Raw genomic sequence first — 22,212 nt, forward strand, 5'->3', positions numbered from 1 at the left:
TAAACTCTGTATAAAATATAGAAAACAACTATTCCAGAGAACAGCATAGAAAATATTCTTTAGAAATAATGGCCAATGCAACTTCCCAAGTTTGGTAAAAACATAAATTTATAGATGAAAAACAACAAAAATCCAGTAAATCCAAAATAGGATACATACAAAGAAAACACCTAGGCACATCATCAAAGTGCTGAAATCAAGGCTAGGAAAATCTCACAGGTAGTCACAGAAAATGATATGTTGTATACAGGTAACAACACAACGTAATAGCTGACTTATCAGAAACAAGGGAAAGTAGAAGAAAATGAAAGGACATCTTTAAAGTGAGGAAAGAAACAAACTCACAAATCATAATTCTATATACGATAAAAAAAATCCTTCAAAAATAAAACAAATGAAAATATTTAAAAAAAATTTTTTTTAATGTTTATTTATTTTTGAGACAGAGAGATACAGAGCATGAATGGGGGAGGGTCAGAGAGAGAGGGAGACAGAGTCTGAAGCAGGCTCCAGGCTCTGAGCTGTCAGCACAGAGCCCGACGCGGGGCTCCAACTCACAGACTGTGAGATCATGACCTGAGCCAAAGTCGGAAACTCAACCAACTGAGCCACCCAGGCGCCCCGAAAATATTTTAAAATAAACAAAAATATGAGTGTACTGGTCACCAACAGATTTGCTCTAAAAGAAATGCTGAAGAAAGCTCTTCAAGCTAAAGGAAAATAATATCAGACAGAAACTCAAATCTATAGAAAGAAACACTGCAAATTAAGTACATATAAAAGACTATATTTATCCTGCTCTTCTTTAAAAGACATAAAAAGGGCATAAAACAAAAATTCAAACATTGTATCACATGGTTTACAACATATTTATATCTGCTATATATGAGATACAGCAGCACAAGGCACTCAGAGGAGAGGTAAATGTAACTACAGTATTTCAAGAGTGTTCTATTTTACATAATGCAGTAAAATATTAACCCAGTATATAATGTGATAAATTAGGAATGCATATTATAATCCCAACAGCAGGGTTTCTCAACCTCAGCACTAGTGACATTTTGGAGTAGAAGATTTTCTGTTTGGGGAAAACTGTCCTATACATTACAGAACACTTAGCAACATCCCTGGCCTCTACCTACTAGACGCCAATAGCACACCCACCCCAAGTCATGACAACCAAAAATGTCTCCAGACATTGTCAAATGTCCCCAGGGGAGTAAAATAACCCTGGCTGAAAACCACTGCCCTACAATAACCATTAAGTAATGTAAGATTACAGAGAAGTTCAGTTTTTTCCATTATGGCCCACCTAACAAGCCTTTTTAGTCTTTTTTTTTTCCCTAACCGCTCTAGCCTCCCACATGAAATTTTAATACCACAGATATGCTGTATATGTTTATATAATGTGTCCCACTTGAAAGGCACAAATGACTATAAATATCTGAGTTTTTTGCACCCTCCCCCAGAACCAATGATTACCCCCTTGGGGGAGATATCCTCCCCTCCACTGAGAATGCACACTGACAGAGGGATTTAGATGAAATACTAAAAAAATTCCATCAACCCAATAGAAGGCAAAAATATACCTATATATGAACAGAGAAAAAAATTTTTAAATAGGACAAATAGAGAATAAATAAAAACACAGTAGACCTAAATTCAATCATATCAATAATTACATTAACAAATATGTATGGTCTAAACACCCCCAATTAAAAGGTAAAGACTGTCAAATGAGATAAAGAGGAGAAAAAAAAAACCAGAACCAGACCTAAAACTATGCTATCTACAAGAGAGATGGTTTAAATATAACACACAGATAAGCTAAATGTAAAATAACATTTTAAAAAGATAGAAGATGTAAACTTTAATCAGAAAAGTCTGTAGTGGTTATATTAATATCAGACACACTGAATTTCAAGACAGAAAAAGATGGACATTTCATAAGGATAAAAGATGCAATATATCCAGAAGATGATACAAATCTGGATGCATCTAACAACAGAGCTTCAAAATATATAAAGCAAAATAGAATAAAGAAACAGAGAAATTCACATAATTGGGAGATTTTACTTCTCTCTTAGTAATTGATAGAACTAAAGAAAAAAATCAGTAAAGTTACAGAAGATATGACTCACCATCACCCATCCTGACCAGACATTTATAAAAAAAAAAAAAAAAAAACTACACCCACAACAGCAGAAAAATCAAGATAGACCATATGGTGGACCATAAAAAAATTTTTTTAAATAACAAGAAATTCCAGATGACTGAAACTTTTTTTATAGAATATCTTCTGTAAATACAATCAAACATTAAACTGAAATCAAAACACTAACATATCTAAAAACCCCTATATATTTGTAAATTAAGCAGCCTTCTTCTAAATAACCCATGGTTCAAAGAACAAATCCCAAGGGAAGTTAGAAAACATTTTACATTAAATAACAATGAAAACACATTTCATCAAAACTTGTAGGACAAAACTAAGCTGTGATGTAAGATAAATCCAGGGGCGCCTGGGTGGCTCAGTAGGTTAAGCCTCCAACTTCAGGTCAGGTCACGATCTCGTGGTCCGTGAGTTTGAGCCCCACGTCGGGCTCTGGGCTGATGGCTCGGAGCCTGGAGCCTGCTTCCGATTCCGTGTCTCCCTCTCTCTCTGTCCCTCCCCCACTCATGCTCTGTCTCTCTCTGTCTCAAAAATAAATAAACGTTAAAAAAAAATTAAAAAAAGATAAATCCATAGATTTAAGTGCTTATATTTTTTAAAAAAAGAAAGATTTAAAACCAATGACATACTATTTTACCTTAAGAAGCCAGAAAAAAAAGACAAGTACATTAAAATAATAATGAGCAAAAGCAGTAAAATAGAAAAGGTCAAAGAAAACAAAGCAAAAAGTTGGCTCCTTGAAAAGATCAATAAAATGTATAAACTCCTAGTAAAACTGATCAAAGGAAAAAAAAATGAGAGGGAGAACACAATTTACCAACAGCAGAATTTAATAGGGGATTATAATTACAAATCCCGCAGACACTTAAAGAATAAGGGAATATTAAGAACAACTTTATTCCAAATATATCAACAACTTAGATTAAATGGAAAAATTCCTAAGAAATCACAATTTTCCCAAAGTGACACAAAATGAAACAAAAAATGTGAATAGTCCTATGCCTATTAATGAAATTGTATTTATTATCACAAACCTCACCAAAAAAGCCCCAACCCAAATGGCTTCACTGATGCATTTTACCAAACATGTTAAGTTAGGAATAAACCCTATCTTATGCAAATTTCTTCAAAAATTGAGAAGGGAATACTTCCCAACCTATTTTATGAGTCCAGCATAGCCATCAAACTAAAACATGAAATGAAAATTATAGACCAATATAAATGCAAAAAAAACCCCACAATCCTTGATAAGGTACATCAAAACTGGTAAATCAAATATAACACATCAGGACCAAATGGGACATATTCCAGCCGTTAAAGTAATACACCATATTAACACAATACAGGGAAAAGTCAAATAGTCATTTCAATAGATGTGGGAAAACTTTTTGAAAAAAGTGAACACCCACTCATGATAAAAACTCTCAGCAAAACAGGACAAGAAAGGAACTTTCTCAATCTGATTAAAGGCAGCAATAGAAAGCCCACAACAACTACAATAGTGATCATCACATAATATGATGATGGTGGTGGTAAAATAACATGAGAAATAAGACCAAAAGTCCACTCTCACCACTTTTACTCAAAATTGTGCTGGAATTCCTAACCAGTGAAATGATCAGAAAAATTAACTGAAGACATAAAGATTGCAAAGGAAGAAGCAGAACTGTGACTCTTTGCAGATGACTTGACCACGCAGAAAACTGTAGAGGTAACTAACTTGAACAAGTGAATTTACAAGTCAATACACAAAACAACTGCTGATGGGGAAGGATAAGTATCCCTATCTCGCATAAGATAGGGAGTAGTGTGAGTGTGTGCGTACATAACAGCAGCTCTACAATTCTACAGCTCTAGAATGCATATGAAAGCTTATCATTTGATGGTTCTCTCCATGGTTTACTTGATTAACATTTTCAAAACCAATGTATTCAAATAATAAAATAAGACGAAGAAAATAAGACAAATAAGAAAATAAAATAAAATTCACGTTATTGTAAATACATTAAATCTCAGAGTCCCAATGTCATTAGAAAATAAACTTGGGACGACTGGGTGGCTCAGTCAGTTAAGCATCTGACTTTGGCTCAGGTCATGATCTCAAGGTTCATGGGTTCCAGTCCGCATCAGGCTCTGTACTGATTGCTCAGAGCCTGGAGCCTGCTTCAGATTCTGTGTCTCCCTCTCTCTCTGCCCACTCCTCCCCTCCCCCCCACCCCCCACTCACGGTCTGTCTGTCTGTCTGTCTCTCTCTCTCTCTCTCTCTCTCTCAATAATAAATAAACATTAAAAAAAATTTTTTTAAGAAAATAAATTTAATTTTGTCATGTTTATTCCCCACTTGTAACGTTAATAGTCAAGTGAGCTTCTCTAAACTATCATGTGACTTATACAGTGGCTACCACAGCTCTCCACATTCTATGGAAAATGCTTGCTTCTGCGTAGTAAACAAAATCATACGGTTGTTTTCTATTTCTATAAGCACTTGATCATTTATTTAAAACTCACTTTGTGAATAAAACAGAAGCAAAAGGTACTTGTACAAGTACATACAAAGTTAAGGAAAAAGCCCTTGGACTTGGATGAGAACCCCAAAAACTGTGATTCTGTTTTCTAGAACAGCTTATAATTGACTAGCTCACAATAATCTCATGTTAACACATAGCCCAGCTTACAATCTTCGCCTTACTAAAACATTCTGCATAGTGGCATTAAGCTATTTTGACAGAAAACTCATAGACTTATCAAGTTTAGATTGGAATTACCAAATACTAACATTCCGGTTCACCTAAACAAATCAGTTCACAGAATACAAAACAAGTGTTATTCCAAGGACACAGTTCATGAAGATCCTTGAACTGGAAACTCTAAGTAGCAGGCAAACTAAGGCAAGGAGTGCTTTGAAAGCACAAACTGGTTACGTACACAGAACACAACCTGAAAGTTCAATCTGTTAGATATCAAAGCAACAAAAAGCCTAAGAAACTATCACATGCATGCAGCATTTTCATCAGTCAAATGTTTTGTTTTTCTTTTAATTTTTTTTTAACATTTATTTATTTTTGAGACAGAGAGAGAGCATGAACAGGGGAGGGTCAGAGAAAGAGGGAGACACAGACTCTGAAACAGGCTCCAGGCTCTGAGCTGTCAACACAGAGCCCGACGCGGGGCTCGAACCCACGGACCGTGAGATCATGACCTGAGCCGAAGTCGGACACCTAACCGACTGAGCCACCCAGGCACCCCCACCAGTCAAATGTTTTTAATGATAAAACCAGCTCTTAAATTTGTACCAATTTCAGAATTGTAAGACTGTGCATTGACCACCAATACATTACAGATTTTAACATGTTATCAAGGAACTGGCTCTCCACCTTTAGAAGAGACTACTTACCTTCTTAGGAAACAGTACTATTATGCAAACGGAACTTTATAAATTACAATTAGCCCTGGTTAATGCTATTGCAACCTACTTAATTCAATAATTTACACCTTTTAAGCTGGTTAAATTTCCCACTTTATTAATGCAATACCTTTCTTCACAGCAACTATTAGCCCTCACTGTAACAGGATAAACTTAAGAGTAAAACTTTTGACATCAGGTTTGGAGACTGGCAGCACAGACAGGCTGGTCTGTGACCAGCCTCTGGTCACTTCTCTCTTGTGAAGGAGAGAGTCTAAGAAGTGTTTAACACGTCTGCAGGTATCTCCTAAGCTGATGTGCTCTCCCAGGACCATCAAGCAGGAAAATGTAGACGGTACTTTACTCCACGTGTGCTACATGACGTTTCCTTTACTGTCATTTCTAACACCAACAATACTACATCAATGTGTTATCTCAATTAATATTTACCATTCTGTAATTGCTCCAGAAAAGTATAGGAAAAAAAGGTTTCAATGTTGATATATCACCAATAACCGAAGTTAGGAAAGTATCTGCCTCACACAGTATCATTAATTATTTTTAAGTCTGTTTTTTCCTTCTCCAGGATGCTATTTAATGATGAACAACTTATTTACATCAAAAGTACAAATGAAATGAGATTATATCTAGATAGGAGCTAACATGAACTGATTCATAAATGCAAGTTTGAGAAAAAGGACTGATAGTCAAACTAAGGGTAACTGTGAATTTTTTATATCGATACTTTTATTAAAAGTTTACAAATACTCTGTACACATTAGCTCACAATGCTTACCAGCATACTGTGAGGTAAAGAAGGCAGACATTATATATTTATTCTAAAACAAGTACACCAGAGTTCAGGTGATGATAATCTACCTGCCCAGTGTAAAGAGGCAGAGACTACTACTACTCTTTAAGAAGAAATTCTTTGAGCCAAAATATGTCCAAACAGCAACAACAGACTAATGAAATTTGCTTGACTAAAACAGAAGATTATTCTTAAAATCATACTGAAAATCTCTAAAGGAATAAATTAAGAATAGTTCAGAGGAAAAAAATGCCCCATTTGGTTTCCCCTAATATTTCAACTAATGCTTGTAAGAGTCCAGTTAAAAGTACCATTACAAATCCTCATTCCGAGAATCTAGCCAGTCGTAAGTACAGGGAAAATACATGAATTACAAAAACAGACAGAGGTCACTACCAGTAAACTCAGTCTTTCATTCACAAATAAACCAACAGGGATCATCAGATACCTGAGGAATACTAACACCACCAAGGAAAAAAAAAATAATAAACAAAATAAACAAACTGAAAAAGTTATTCAAAGCAGATAAAAAATTTAAAAATAGTCTCATTGGTGTCCTTTGATTAAAAATCTGTAAAATAAGAGCGGGTGGCTATGAACTACAAAGAATTCCCAGAAATATAAAGTAATAGCTGAAATAAATAATTCAGTAAAGGGCTCAAAGAAAAAGTTGAGGAATCTTCCAGAACAAGGAGAGAAAACAAAGAAATTAAAGAAAAATTTTAAAACAGAGCACTGATATAGATGTTCTAAGGGAAAAAACCATAAAAGAATACAGAAGACACAGAAGGGAAAAAATAACACAAGAAATACAGAAGACTCCCCAGAATTAAATACATTTGCCTGCATATTCTAAGGGTCCACCAAATGCTTTACAGGTGAATTAAAAAGAACCACATCTTATCCTCCTTAAATTTTATAAAGCCAAGGATAAAGAGGCATGAACACAACAAACTTCAAGATGACAACAAACAGGTTACCTAGAAAGAAATTACTCCTATTAGTGTTAAGCCTCTTACCAGTAAAACTGGTTACCAAAAGGTAACGGAATGCAGCCTTCAAAACTCTGAAGGAAAATTGTTTCACAACTGAATTCTATACCCAGCAAAGGTATGCACCAGGTGTAAAAGTGAAAAGCACATTTTCAAACACTGTGTTGACATATTCTTTCTGAAAGAAGTTCTTCAGGAAATTGAAAAAAGGAAAAAAAAAAAAACTACTTCTAGAAAACCATAAAATAAATCCAAAACAGATAGGGGAAAGACAGGAGATCTAAGAAAGCACTGAACTTGTCCAGGAATGCAATTAAATAACATGCTACTAGCTGAGTATCACACCTAGAAAAAGGTCAGTTCACAATAGAATTTTGACAAATACCAGGATTAAAAAGCTGGATGACCACGTGATACAAGGAAGACAGCAAAGCATACACTCTTTACCAATGGGAGGAAACGTGACAATTAGAAAATCCAGGAAAAACCATTATAGCGCAAACCAGAGGCCAAACCAAAGTGCGTCATGATCTTGAACACCAACAGAGTATGAGGCGATCATTTGCTCTCTATGGCTCCCATCATACGCACCCACCATACTGCTCTGGTTGGCAGCAGGTACTGTTTACTTATCATAATATCGATTACTGCTTCTCCGAATCAGCAAGTATAACTATTACAAACCCTGAAAATATAAAATAAACGTTCAGTTGCCACAAACTGGGAGGGGAATGTGGGAAATTCAGAGGAAAGATTGTGTAGGGTACTCTCAAAGTGGTCAGTTTAGAGATGATGTGTAAGTACTTTCTAGAATGAAGAGTGCACCTGTTGGAAGTTTAACCATGAGCCCACTCCCTCCCTTTAGGGAAGGAAGAGAACAGGTATTAACAAGTCAAATTCTTCATTTTTCATAAGGGTGATACACGAGATTATGTAAGACTACTCAAAAATAAAGCTTAGCATATTATATACAACACTGGGATAATAATCACCAAAAAAAGTATAAAATACAAAAGGTCTACAATGGTTATCTCTGAGGAGAGAAACCCGTTGGAAGAGCAGACGACAGAAAAGACTTTTACTTATCATTTTATATCTTTGTGTACTATTAACCAAGGCAGGAAAAATGCAAAGAAATCCTGGTCCATTTTTTTCTTGCTTCTATGCCCCATGCACTTTAAACCGACCTTTTATCATGGTGTTTCAGGTAAGATGCAATTAACTAAACAAACTCAAGAACAACCCTAAATCTTTGACAACACGTGGTGCCAGCAATAATTTACACTTGTGTTCAAGCTCTCAAAACACATCCACATCCATCACCTCACTTAATCCTCAAAACAGACTTAATGGGAGCAGACATTAGAGATGCATAAAGTATTACTCCAAAAGGTTTACGTGATTTGCCGTCCCCAAAAAACAAAGTAGGAAAGACAGTATAAATATAATAGACAAGTTAAAAAAACAAAGAAAAAGCACCTTCAGACAGCAGTGAAATCTGAAAATGTCTTCTAAATTTATAATATAACATACAATAAATTAAACTCAATCGTACAATAGTTGGCTGAAACCGTTTGATAGTTAAGCACACACTTACCGTATGAGCAGCAATCTCGTTCCCAGGTCACTGCCCAAGGGAAAAGGAAAACAAACCACACCAAGACATGATCTCCAATGTGCATAGCTGCCTTATGTGTAATAGCCCCAAACTAGAAATAGCTCAAATATCCATCAGCCAGTAAATAAATAGATTGTGGTACGTCCAGACTACAGAACATGCCTCAACAATAAAAAGGAACAAACTTGTGATGTACACAGCGATGTGGATGAATCGTTCAAGTATTATGCTACGTGAAAGTAACCAGACACAGAGGACCAGATGAGTGTATTTATAAGGAAGATTACAGTTGTAGCAGATTAGGGGTCCCAGGGCTCAGGAATGAGGACGGACTGCAGAGCGGAAGAGGGGTGCTTTCGGAGTGACAGAGATGTTCAACGTCATGACTGCAGTGTTTGTTATGCTACTGCATGCATGTAGCAAAATTCATCCCCGTGTACACTTAAAATAGGGGAATTGTATTGGTATGGAAATTATAACTCAATAGGGATGAATTTTTAGAAATCAGTAATACATAATCTCATTTAACTACTGACAATGACTTTCCAAACATAGGTATTAACTACAGACCCGCAAAAAACATTGAAATCACTATTTAAAAGGTAACTTTTAATCAGGAAATAGATACAGTATACAGGAACTTAAAAGTCCTAAGAATGCAACAGTCTTCATACTACTCAATTTGGCCACGTGGATAAACAGTAGTTGCCTGGCAACGAGTCTACACTCTAGATTTCTTAATAAACACATTGACCACATTAAAAGGTGATCTCTTAGGAGATAAACTAAGCTTTACATTAAAGAGTTCTTCCTTTAAAGTAAAAATAATGTAAAAAGAATAATAATGCATTTGAATTATTTATCTAAAGTAGGAGCGAACAGCAAACAAGAAATACTAAAACTAGATCATGAAAAATAAAAATATGCAATTAAACATAAACACACACACGCAGAAACCCTTTCTTCAGTTGGTCTCTTACTTTAGGACTTTCCTCACCTAACTTACAGGGTTGTTGAAGCCAGAAGTTTGTGGGTGAGCGCTTTCCCCTTTAACCCTAGAAGCCCTTCCCCTGCTTTCACCCAAACCGGCTTAATATAAATTTACATGTCTTTAAATGCATACAAGTTAGACACTTTTATAGATTACTAAATCGTCCTACAGACATCTCTCTGGATTGCAGAGTTGCTGTGGACAGCACAGAAAAATCCAACAGGAACTTTCTGTAACATGCAAGCACACAACATCCCAGAGAGCCAAATGTTCAGAACTGTAGTAAGGATCAAAATCAGGAATTACTTAGAATCCCTACATAACAAGCAAATTCCTAACACATATGTTAAATATCATTTCTCTCTTCCTGGATGTAGTATGTCCGTTTACTTTGTTAACAGCGTCAGGAAAAATATCAACTTCCAGGACACCACCAACCATTCGCACACTTACCAACCACATTATGTGCAGCTTTGTTGAACACTTACCCCTCTTCTGAACCCAACCTTCTTTCACGATGGTGACATCGCTCATGATGGCTCCCCTCTGAGCCCCCAACTTGGAGAAATGGTACTTTGTGATATCAGCTTTGGGGTTTGGATTCTCTGCTGCTGCTGCCCTTCCCACTCTCTAGTGATGACTCAGCCTGGAAGGAAGTATTGAAGAAAGAATTTCTTTTTTTTCCATTCTTGCAACTCATACAGCAATAACAAACAACTAATTCTTTGTAAATGTCTTCAACTGGCCTGACCTCACATAAAAATCTAATTCCTCAAACTGGGGAACTTATTTATTAAATAGTTCTACCATGAACGTGCTTCCCTGGTCTTGTGACAGATTTCAAACGATAGTGAAACTTTTAACCTAAGAGGCTGTAGTAAAAAAATGCCTTCAGAAACCACTGACCCACCTATACAAATAACACAGAAAATCTGTTTGTGGGGCTGTGTGTCTGAAGTGAAAAGGGAAGAAAATGAAAGTGAAGTGGACTAAAAGTAAACTCTCGTGTACATCTAGTTTCAAAATCTCTGTAAATTTAGGAATATTTATGGCAAAGCAATTGTGAATGTTTTTAATTGCTATATTTTACGCAAAATACAACATGCTAAGAAACCAACACTTAGGTATGGTTGGTCTGTCTTGCTCCAAGAAATATTTTAGATTACAAAATTAGATTACAGTGAATTTTTAGATTGTGAATAAAATATTACAAATAATATATAATCAATTATTTTTAAAAGCGGACGAGGTGAAACATGGCGAACATGAAAGTGGAAAAAAGTACGGAGTATTTGAGATGTGTCAAGAACAAGTGCTTACGTCTATTACCCTTAGGTAAGCCTCACAGTAGCCCTAGGAGGGTACCATTAACTCCATTTCACAGAAGAGGAAACTGGGGCTCACGGAATTCAGCAGCTTGCCTGAATCCAACATAGCTCCTCAAGGATGGAGCCAATATGGCCGACTCCAGAGCCTGCAGAAACTATATTGCCTTAAGACAAAAAGAAGCCAGAGTAAAAGTCTACATATCTGTAAAAGATGGGCCACAAATTTAGCAGAAAGCTTTCAGGAAGCGATGCAAATAAGGAAACACCATCGGTTTCAGTATTTACAGTATCCATGAATATTTTTAAAAAGAGAAAAAGAAGTTGCTTCAGAGGGAACACAATTTTTCCTGATACAAAAATCTGAAATTTATCCCATGGGTCTTTATAAGATAGCTTGCAGTGTAACAAAGTCCTCAAAAATACTCTGATACATACACTAATGAGTTTTACTTATTGTCCCCCTCAACCTAAAAGAGGAAAACGCCAAGATAAAGCTGAGTTAAAAATAGTTCCACAGAGGGGCACCGGGGGTGGCTCAGTCGGTTAAGCGTCTGACACTTGATTTTGACTCATGTCATGATCTCACAGTTGGTGAGTTTGAGCCCAGAGTCAGGCTCTGTGCTGATAGTGCAGAGCCTGCTTGGGATTCTCTCTCTCCCTCCCTCTCTCTCTGCCTCTCCCCCTCTCAAAATAAATAAATAAGCTTAAAAATTATGTTTCCACAGAAAGGGACCAAAAACTGTGGTCCAGGTACACGAGCATTATATGGTCCAGAAACATAATTTTAGATAAATTTAGGCATAAATATTAGGTAACCAGAAAAATGGATAGATGGACTATATAACTATACTACTTTCTCAGACTGGGTTTTGATAAATAGTGCATAGCAGTAAGTTCAAGGTTAGACTCCCTCACTGGTACTGGACTGAATTACAACCCCTTTCCCAATGCAAATTAAGTGGAAAGCCTACTCCTTTCACAGTCAGGAATCAAGACTGAGTCAGGAATCAAACCCTGACAAAGTTTGTGTGGCTGAATAGAAAACCACCCCAACATGTGCCCTCAGCACCTACAGGTAAGGCCAAGACTGTCCCCGTAGTCATTGGATCTCATACTACAGAGAGTCCAAATGGATATTAGAATCTGAGTGTATTTTGCCAAGATATGTTTGAAACAATGCTAAACGAAATTCCAAAAAAATTAAGAAAAAAAGATGAAAAGAGAAAAAAATTCTCTGGCCAAATAAGTTTGGAAAATTCCACAAGCCATATCTTTCTCTTAAAACATCACTATTGGGGCACCTGGATGGTTCAGTCGGTTAAGTGCCCGACTTTGGCTCAGGTCATGAACTCACAGTCCCTGAGTTCGAGCCCCACATCAGGCTCTGTGCTGACAGCTCGGAGCCTGGAACCTGCTTCGGATTCTGTGTCTCCTCTCTCTGTCCTTCCCCCACTCACGCTCTGTCTCTCTCTCAAAAATAAACAAACATTAAAAAAAAAATTAAAACATCACTATTAACATATTAAAGATATAAAGTATGTATAACCTTAATTATCTCAGCAAATCCTAAATTTATTGAACACACAGGGCTCTTTTTTTTCTTTAGCAGCATGTACTGATATCCATGGGGGCAAACTTTGAGAAATGGCCACATCATTCAAGACAAGACTCATTTCGCCACTAAAAAACGGGCCAAAAACAAAACAAAAACAAAAGCCTTCAGTAAAGAATCCAAACATCATTTTAATTTGATTTATGTAACTTTCTGAAAATTGGCTACATAATCCAGAACTGGATAACTGAAAAGGGTTAGTTCTTTATACTACATAAATAATTACAAAAAAATTAAATATTGGGAGCACTAGTGCAAAACGATGACTTTAGAAGAGCTGCACTACAGACCTTCTCTTTGGCAATACTTGTAGCAAGGGGCCTCATATCTATTGAAGCCATTCTTGGTTTCTGACTGCAAAATGATATAATTTGGGTTAAAAACAAAACAAAACAAAAAACCCTCCTATCTCAATATTCTTGGAATTGGAAACGGAAGAGATCAGGGGTCAGAAGAGATCAGAGGTCAACATTCAATAATAACCAAAAAATAATACATATCCAATAAACATATATAAAACATATCCCTTTCCATTAAAATAATCTGCATCACAACACCCTTGCAAAGAACACTAAAAAACAAAAGTATTTTCAAAATTCATTGCACTTTTTAAGTTGACATTTCATTGTTGGGAGTTCAAAGCAGGAAAGGACCTTCATTTTATAGTTGAGGAAACAGTACAGATGGATGAAGCGACTTGCCCAAGATCACACAGCTGCTTTCTGAGGGAATCAAGACACCAGAGAACCAGGCACATGTTCTTTCCACTAGCACTGCCCCTTCAGTACAAAACAATATACGGAAATATCCAGGTCAACCCAAATCAATGAATTTTGTTTTATAATGAAACTTTCAAAAAACTAGCTCTTTTGATAAAAATGTTTATCAGTGCTTATGCATTTCGACTAAACTGCTTAAATGTATGTAAATCGACAGGACAAAATTTATAATCGTCATCAGGACCAGTAAACCCACATTATAGAAATGGCTTTATCCATTTGCATCTTAAAATGTTACCAAATTCTACCCATAATCGTAATATTCAGCCTTAAAGGTGCTCCTGGGACTCCCAGCTAAAATGACACCTTCTATGAAAATAACTTAGAAGACATTCAAACGTCTACTACTCCAGAGTTACGACCAATAGGCTAGAAATAAATGCTATCTCGTGTGCATAAACACAATGCTACTGACTCTTAAGCAGTAAACCATATTCTTTGATTTAATTTCCTTACAGTGGCAAGGCTCTTGCAACCAAGTCATCTAACTCTCCCACTCGGTGTTCCATGTTGCCAAAAACATTATTCTGCAAAATGATGAGCAATGAGCTGGACATGAACTTCACCTCCTCCTACGGTCCCAACTTCTCCAGAACTGTGTTCTACCCAATGAACTCTAAGAGACAAAATTTGGTTTCTTTTTCTTGTAAGCTTGTTGCACTAAATATTTCATTGCTGAATAATCTAATTTTGTCTATTCTTAAAAAAAAAAATCATACAAAATTCTTGGCAGATTCAATTTACAATTCACACAAAGCAGTTACACTAAAGGTACTTTTCATTCAAAACTATTTGCAAATTTGATAACTGCATTTGGATATCACTTCACAATTTACAAAACATTTTCACATCTTGTATCTCATTCAACAGCATTATTATTATTGAGTAAAGCAATCTGACAGTGCCTGGCACATAAGAGATGCTCAACAAATACAGGATGAATGAAAGAGTGCACGAATCAAAGAGAGAAGATACAGCTTTGCATAACTAATAAAGAACACACTAAGCAAACTAATATTGTAAGTCAACAGAGAGAATGGTATTAAGTCATCTTAAAAACAAACCTGAACTCAAATGTTATGGAATATAATTAAAATCACAAGAAATCCTCTTTCTTATTCACTAAAGTACGTTTGCTATAGACGTCCGCTAATTGTGAGGACTAGCACGTTTCTCCACATTCTTGGATACTTTTTGTTGAAATGAAGTCAAGTTTCAACTCCCAAACAATTAAGCATTAACACTGCCCCAAAATTATCTATTGTGGAAGGAAAAAAGAGAAAGAATGGCATATTCTCTTAATGATATTTATAACAACTTTTAAAAGATACTGGTTTACTTATGGCAACACAACATTCAGTCTTAAACAATAATTAAACTTCTTCAAACATCTTTTTAAAATATCACTCACGGGGCACCTGGGTGGCTCAGTCGATTAAGCGTCTAACTCTTGGTTTTGGCTCAGGTCACAATCTCACGGTTTCGTGAGTTCAAGCCCCACATCAGGCTCTGTGCTGACAGTGCTGAGCCTGCTTGGGATCCTCTCTCCCTCTCTCTCTCTGCCCCTCCCCCACTTGAGGGGTCTCTGCCTCTCTCAAACTTAAAAACATAAATAAATAAAATGCCATTCAAGGAAAAAACATACAGCCTGCACACATTCAGTCAGTAAACAGGTACTGACTGCATGCGCTGTGACAAGGGCTGTACTGGGCATACAGGGAGGGAAGCAAAACAGAGAATTTAAAAATCTCTTCCACACAACAGTTTGTTATCAGAGTGCTTTCACATATATTACCCCATTTTGACTAAAAACAAATCTATGCAACAGCTATTCCCCTACAATTGTGAGCTCAGGAAAACTGTGACCAATCAAAACCGAGGATGTTATTTCCTCGCTGTTACCATAACAAGATTAAGTGACAGCACCAAGAGTGACTGCCTGCCATTCCAGTCTTCTTTCATTGTGGGACGCCTTCTACCAAGTAACCCAATGCCAAGTCTCAGAAGTATGGGTAACATCTGTGAATTGCTCCAACATTTTTTTCTGTTATCAAATTCTTTTTCAAAAGTCCAGGAGAGCACAAGGTTTTCCAATAAATTCAAAACTAAATATAACTGTGGCATCACAGAGGAAATTATAACAGAAGACTAGAAGGTTGACATAAAGTTAAAATGCACGCCAGCAATTTTATTCTTTACAAATTAGAACAAGATTCACAGGTTAATTCCTAAGTTTAAAGCCACAATACTACCTGTAATACAACTTTCTCTAAACTATACTTGGCTATAACACTACGTAGGACGTACTTGCTCTGCACCGCAATTTTTTATATTCTTTAGATACGCCTAGCCAAACTGAATTAATGAAGGACATCTCACGTTCAAATTCAACAGAATATTACTACACTGAAATACAAATGATTGTCAAGGGTAATCATAGAACAATTCCATGCTATCTACTGATTTCAAGAAATAGGTGAAACTAACATATGCCATAATAAATTCATAAGATCATATCAAACTTTTAAAGGATTTCAGGGAAAGGAAAAATACTGAAATGGAAAGGAAATTCAAGGCAACTTTCTCTGCACTTCAAATAACTCTCAGCAGGTCTGTCCCACTTCAGAGTCATTATTCTGTTAAAAAAAAAGTATCATATGGGGAAAGCGAGCCACACAAACTATGTATCTTGGATCCTTTACTCTCTGCAGAGTACAATAACAAACTTTGTGGATTTTCTTAAAACTCTATGTATAGATCCCTTCACTGTCTCACCCTAGAGAAAATACCTGAAGAAGCATCAGCAAGATTTCCAACTTTCACACAAAATTTCAGTTCTTTCAAAGTGCCAACTCTGAAAAATCAACTTCATCAACTTTTAAATATATACAGAAAAGTGTAGAGCGTTTTCCCCTTCTTCCTTACCCCAGTTTTTCAGGCATCTGAATGCCATTTCAACCAACCCATCCATTACTGACCAAATAAAAAAGCAATTTGTGCTAGGTGCTGATTTAATATCCTGCTTTGAAACAACTAGGAAAATGCCCACTGGATTCCTTTGGTCCAGCTAACGCACAGAATAAGCTATTGACAAATGATCTCCCCACATTTCTTACATGAGGTGTGGCTTGTCATAGGTGAAGTCACATATAATAGAACAGAAACAGATTGAGGGTTGCCACTGAAAGAATTTCAGTTTCATGGCTGGCCACACTTTTCCACTGCATATGTAAAAACGATCTAAGATCATACCCCGTGGTATGGGATCCCATAACAAAGTTCATCACGATGGCTCATTAGAAAACACTGGGCAGGCCCAGAAACTGGGGTCCCTGTTCCCAACTCTGCCCCACCCAGGGTGATGCTATATGAGGTCCTTTAATTCTCTGTGCTTCCGTTTTCTTAGCCATAAAAATAAAAGTGTAGCATTGGATGAGCATAAATAGCTTCACAGCTCTTCCAGAGCTACGAGTTAGGATTCTTCAAGTTCAAATCCACTGAGTATCCACCTGGCTTACAGATGGCATCTTAGGTGACACTATCATGATTATACACAGTTCCCGTCTTCAAAAGGCTCCTATGTAGCTGGGAAGATCAAACACCAAATTCCACTTAAACAAAAACTGCACTGAACTCCAATACTGGCAAAAGACCGTCTTCCTCCCCATCCCATCCCCAGTCTCCCAAACAGAGTCAGAGCCTTTCGTAATTAACACAAGAGAGAAAATTCCTCACTTGAACATCTTCTAGAGATTTCTTCTGGTAAGTCATTTTACTTTTTCCTCGGAAGATTAGCAAAATATACCCATTTACAAAATGTGAACTGGCTGCTGCTGGTGATGAATGAAAATCAAGACAATATTGAGAAGACAACCAAAAAGCAAATCTACAGCTCAAGAAACATATATTATCTATCAACAACTATTTGACAATCACCTGACAAAGGAAATGTGTTTACGGTGCTATGGTATCATATGTAAACATCTGTGGCATTTAACCTGGCCTCTGACATAACCTATGCGAGAGAGAATGTTATGGATCATCGGTATACTTTGTTTTACTATATTAACATGATTTCAGTGGAAATTACTGTACTGTCTGCGTTATCAAAGTTGAGTATGTCACCATGAAGTCTAAGGACAGGTACCAGCAACTTAGGGAAAAAATGAAGGAAAAAAGTGTTTCAGAATAAGGAGAGTTCAACTGAAACGGATTTTCATCATACCGGACTAGTATGTGTTTTCTCTTATGAAAACCACTTTCAAAAGTGTGGCAGGGGCTGTCGTGAAGCCGAAACAAGCGGACACATAGACACGTAGCAAGTTCTCACCAAGGCACCAGCAGCACTGACTCTAAACCTAACCTAACTCTATCTGTCATACGTGAAAGACGGTGATCAAGTTTTCAGTTAACATCACGTGACCCGGGGCTAACCTTCCAGGTGACTACAGAGAAGCGCACGCTGTCCGAAACCAGGATTTAGAAAAACAACGCACACTCCTGAAAACCTGGAGTCAAAAACGGACCAACTTGGAATGACTTACACATTCTAACACAAATCTACAAAGATTCATTATGTGCACTAACATATATTGAGAGAAACAAAACTGCGAGTCAAATTAAGACTGACTTGCTCAAAACAAATGAAATGGTTTACTTTTCTGTCCTGCCTCTTATCTTATTCAAATACAAAGTCTTGTAAATCAAATATTTTTTAATGCTTCAAACTTAATCACATTATACAGACAAGATCCTATCCAATCATGCTAAAAATCCAATTAACATGTCCTTAACAATAATTGCCTTATCTTCTCAAGGGCGAATTCTTGAACTGAAAAGTGTGAAGATTAAAGAAAGTGATAAAAGAAAGTAAAAAGAAAGTGATGAAAAGAAAGTGTAGTTATCTTTTCACAAAAGTATGCAAAATTTAAGCCAACTGTAAACTTCCACAAAATCAATTTGTAAAACAGGTTCCTCTTTTTAAAAGAAACCCAAATAGTTGGAAATTTCCACTGAAATTTTTAAGAAATAAAATCCCTCATGTTTAAATCAAAACCTAGGGCTTAAACAAATCTTAAATCCCTACTTTGCACAAGACTCCATTATGCTAAGTACATTTGTCCTAGGATATGTTTAACCAAAACATGTTTAGATTTACAATGATTCTGAAAACAAATTCTCTTTCTAATGGTAGTAATCTTCTAAATGAAATGTAAATAAGAAAAGTTCATCATCAAACGAGCCCCCCTAGCAACACAGTTCACACTCTAATAGTTTGTTGGAGGAATGAATGAAATCTTATTTAAAATCTTTGACAGCTATAAAATTACATGGACCAAAAAGTCCAAAGCTGAACCCTTAAGTACCTTCACACACACAACTTAAACTAGGAGGCAATGTCAAACCAAAAATTTTTAAGTTGGAAAACAACTCACTACAGTAACCATTACAGAAAGACTAAGTGTAGGGGGTAAAATGGATGCAAATAATAGTTTCCTAAGTTTTTGGGTTTTTTTTTTATAGGATTACTTTAGATATTTTTTAAGTGCTGTAGGAAACCTTACTACTACAAACACATACCACAAACATACAACTGAAAACTGTAACTCTACATTCATCTAAATTCCAGTGTTGTCTCATTCATGTGATACATGCACTCCCTCACTTTAAAATTAGAAGCTCAAGCCAATTAAAGATATTGGGGTCAACCCTAGTGAGAAAAAAACAAAAAGCAGGTCTTCAAATACAGTGTCCTTGGTAAACTTGGAAAGTCAAGATCATGTGTTGGCAAAGGTAAAAAAAAAAAAAAAATCTACAGTCCTGATACAGATCGCCCAAATTATTGGGCATTCACCTTAGAAAGCTGGCAATTTACTCAAAATTGGATATCTTAGTAAGAAGTATTTTCATGTTTTAGACAAGCACTTCTTGAATGGGTGTGTGTTTTAGACAACCACCTCCTGGAATATTCACATTCATTTACACGTATTTTGCTATGATACTGAAGTTCTGAAAACAAACTTTCCTAAACCATGTTTACAGGACTCTTAAAGCTTTGGCTTTTCCAATTATTTCCTAACAACGTATAACCTAATTTAATGAGTTTCCACCAAAGACAAAACCCAGGGGTTTTCTAGTAATTTACAGTCTACTAAAAGATATAAAATGACCATGCCTTACCAAATATGGAACACATGCCTAGCTTGAAGACTTGAGGCAGTTGGCAAGATATTAACTGCCAAAAGTCATCATTTCACATCTTTTAGCTACAAGGTGAACTAATAAAGCATAAACACTTTATTGACAGTACTACTTAATCAATATAGACACGTAGGTCTCGCTGTTGAATTTCTATTTGAAACGTCATCTATTACAAACTACTGGGCTCTCAACCAATTACCACACTGGTGAAATGAGTTGGGTTTTATTTTCATAGCGTTCTCTTGATGCAAGAAATGGGAGCATCCTACCTACCCTACCCTCATGGTTAAGCCTTTCCTCAGCTTTCAGAAGATAAACAGTAAATATCGGTATTGAAGACCTGGCCCCAAAGAGACTCAATCCAGCCTAAACGAAGATCCCCGGGTAATCCCGAACAGGGAGTGACCCCCGCCTGGGAATCAGGGTGAGCACCGCGACCAGCCAGGCTTCAACTTTGGGCTCCGAGGGCCCAGCCAGCATCATGGCTGATGCAGACCGATGCGCAGGAGGAGGAGGTGGACGAGGAAGAGGCTGGTTTGTTTACTTGCAGCCAGAGCCGCCGCCGCCGCCGCCGCCGCCGGCAGCGACAGCATCACTGGATCCGCCAAACCCAGCATCTTCCGCACATTTCTATTCTTAGCACACAACTCCCAAGCGGATTAAAACCCCACTACTATTAAAAACACAGACGAGCACGTTACCCACCTCCCACACACACCCCCACCTCCCCCTCAGGGCCGTCTCTTCCTGCGCGCCGGCAGCAGGGGAGGGTGGGGAGGAAGGAGACCCCGGGGGACGCCGGTGCATCCTCGCCCGCACCCCACCCCGCGCGCGCAGACAGCCCCCGCGCCGGGGAGCGCGGCAGACGGCCCCCTCCCCCCAACCCAAACACGCCGGCACGGGCGCTCCCCGCGTTATATAAGCCCGCCGCCCCCGCCCGGGCGGCGCCCCCTCCTCACGCCGCGCGGCCGAGGCCGGCAGGGAGCGGGCGCTGCGCAGGGACTGGAGGCGCCAGGGCCGGGGCAGCGCAGACGCGGCCGATACCGCTAGGCCGGGAACACCCTCCCCGGCCCCCCGCGCGCGCCGCCGCCCCCCAGCTTCCCCCGGAAAGTGAGGGGGTGCCGGTGTCAGCGGCGCCGGGCATCCCCCGGCCTCCCCACCCACACCCACACCCGAGCCTCTGGTGACCCGGCACCCGCCCACGCCCCCGGCGCGGTGACAACCCAGACGCCCCCGCCTCCCCCCCCCCCCGCCCGAAGGAGGCCCGGGGCCGGGGGCCCGGAGAGAGCGGAGGCCAGGCGGGGAGGGGGCGAGCGGGGGGAGGGGGGGCGGTGGCTGTTACCTGCAAAGGCGGCGGCGGCGGCCCCGCAGCTGCTCGGGCGGCGGCGGAGGATGGAGCCGGGGGGGCGGGGGGAGGAGAGGGGGCGACTCGGGGGTCCCCCCTCCCTCCTCCTCCCCTCCTGTCCTCCCCCCACCCCGCAGAGCCTCTGGCCCCCCTGGAGCCCGGTGCGGCCGGCGGGAGGGCAGGCGAAGGCTGCAGGGGAGGGAGGAGGGAGCCGGCCGGGCCGGGCCGCGGAGCTGGAGCGGGAGGCGGCGGCGGCGGCGGCGGCGGCGGCGGCGGGAGGGGAGGGCGGAGGGAGGGCGGCGGCGGGGGGGAGGAGGAGGCGGAGACTCTACATGGGAATCGGATATCGGCTACAAATTCAATTCATCACCAGAAAACACCGCTCGGGCGGGGGCCGGGTCACGCCGGCTAGGCGGCGGCGGGCGGAGGCTCCGGGCCCTGGGGCGCGCCCGGCGCGGGTCGGGGGTCTGCGGCCTCCTCTCGGGGGCCGCGCCTCGCCCGGGGACCCCGCCGCCTCCCCGCCCCCTCCTTCCTCCCTCCCCGGCCGCCGCCGCCGCCGATCGCTTCTCGCCGCCGCCGCCGCCGCCGCCGCCGCCGCGGGGCTTGTTGTTGACTTTGAGGAAAACTCCTGACGTCAGGGGCTGGCTCTCGGCGACTGGCGGGAGCGGCTTCCCCGCGTCCCCGGCCCTGCCCGCCGCCTCTGCTCCCCTCCCTGCCGCGCCCTCGTCCGCAGGCTTCCCCGCGCCCCCCAAAGCCGCGGCGCCCCGCGCCCCCTCTCCTCTCGCGAGAACATCCCCCCAGCCCGGCGGAGCCGGCAGCGGGGGCCGGCGCTCCTGGGCGGGAAGTTTTGGCTCGCCCCGCGCCCTCGTGGCCCGCGGCGGCCCCCGAGGCCCGCTGCCCGCTGCCCCCCGCCGCCGCCGCTGCCGCCCCGGGGAGGTGGGCGGTGCCCGGTGCGGAGG

At 39.9% G+C, this 22,212-nt stretch overlaps 1 protein-coding gene across 3 annotated transcripts in view; it reads right to left on the minus strand.

Moving 5' to 3' along the window:
* Positions 1–21,482, minus strand: part of AKT3 (AKT serine/threonine kinase 3) — a 305,975-nt gene extending 284,493 nt beyond the window's left edge. For 2 of the 3 annotated variants that reach the window (XM_053909402.1, XM_053909400.1), the window contains exons 1-2: positions 21,251–21,480; positions 10,477–10,634 (exon numbers count right to left, since the gene is read on the minus strand). In XM_053909402.1, coding sequence (XP_053765377.1) covers positions 10,477–10,522 — 46 coding nt within the window. In that variant the 5' untranslated portion in view covers positions 10,523–10,634; positions 21,251–21,480. Of the gene's footprint in view, positions 1–10,476; positions 10,635–21,250 lie in introns of all 3 variants that reach the window. The other variant, XM_053909401.1, reaches the window with a different exon arrangement.
* Between the last annotated feature and the right edge of the window lie 730 nt (positions 21,483–22,212).

The sequence above is a fragment of the Panthera pardus genome, unplaced genomic scaffold (assembly GCF_024362965.1).
Source record: "Panthera pardus isolate Hobbes unplaced genomic scaffold, ASM2436296v1 HiC_scaffold_21, whole genome shotgun sequence".
NCBI classification, from domain to species: Eukaryota; Metazoa; Chordata; class Mammalia; order Carnivora; family Felidae; genus Panthera; species Panthera pardus.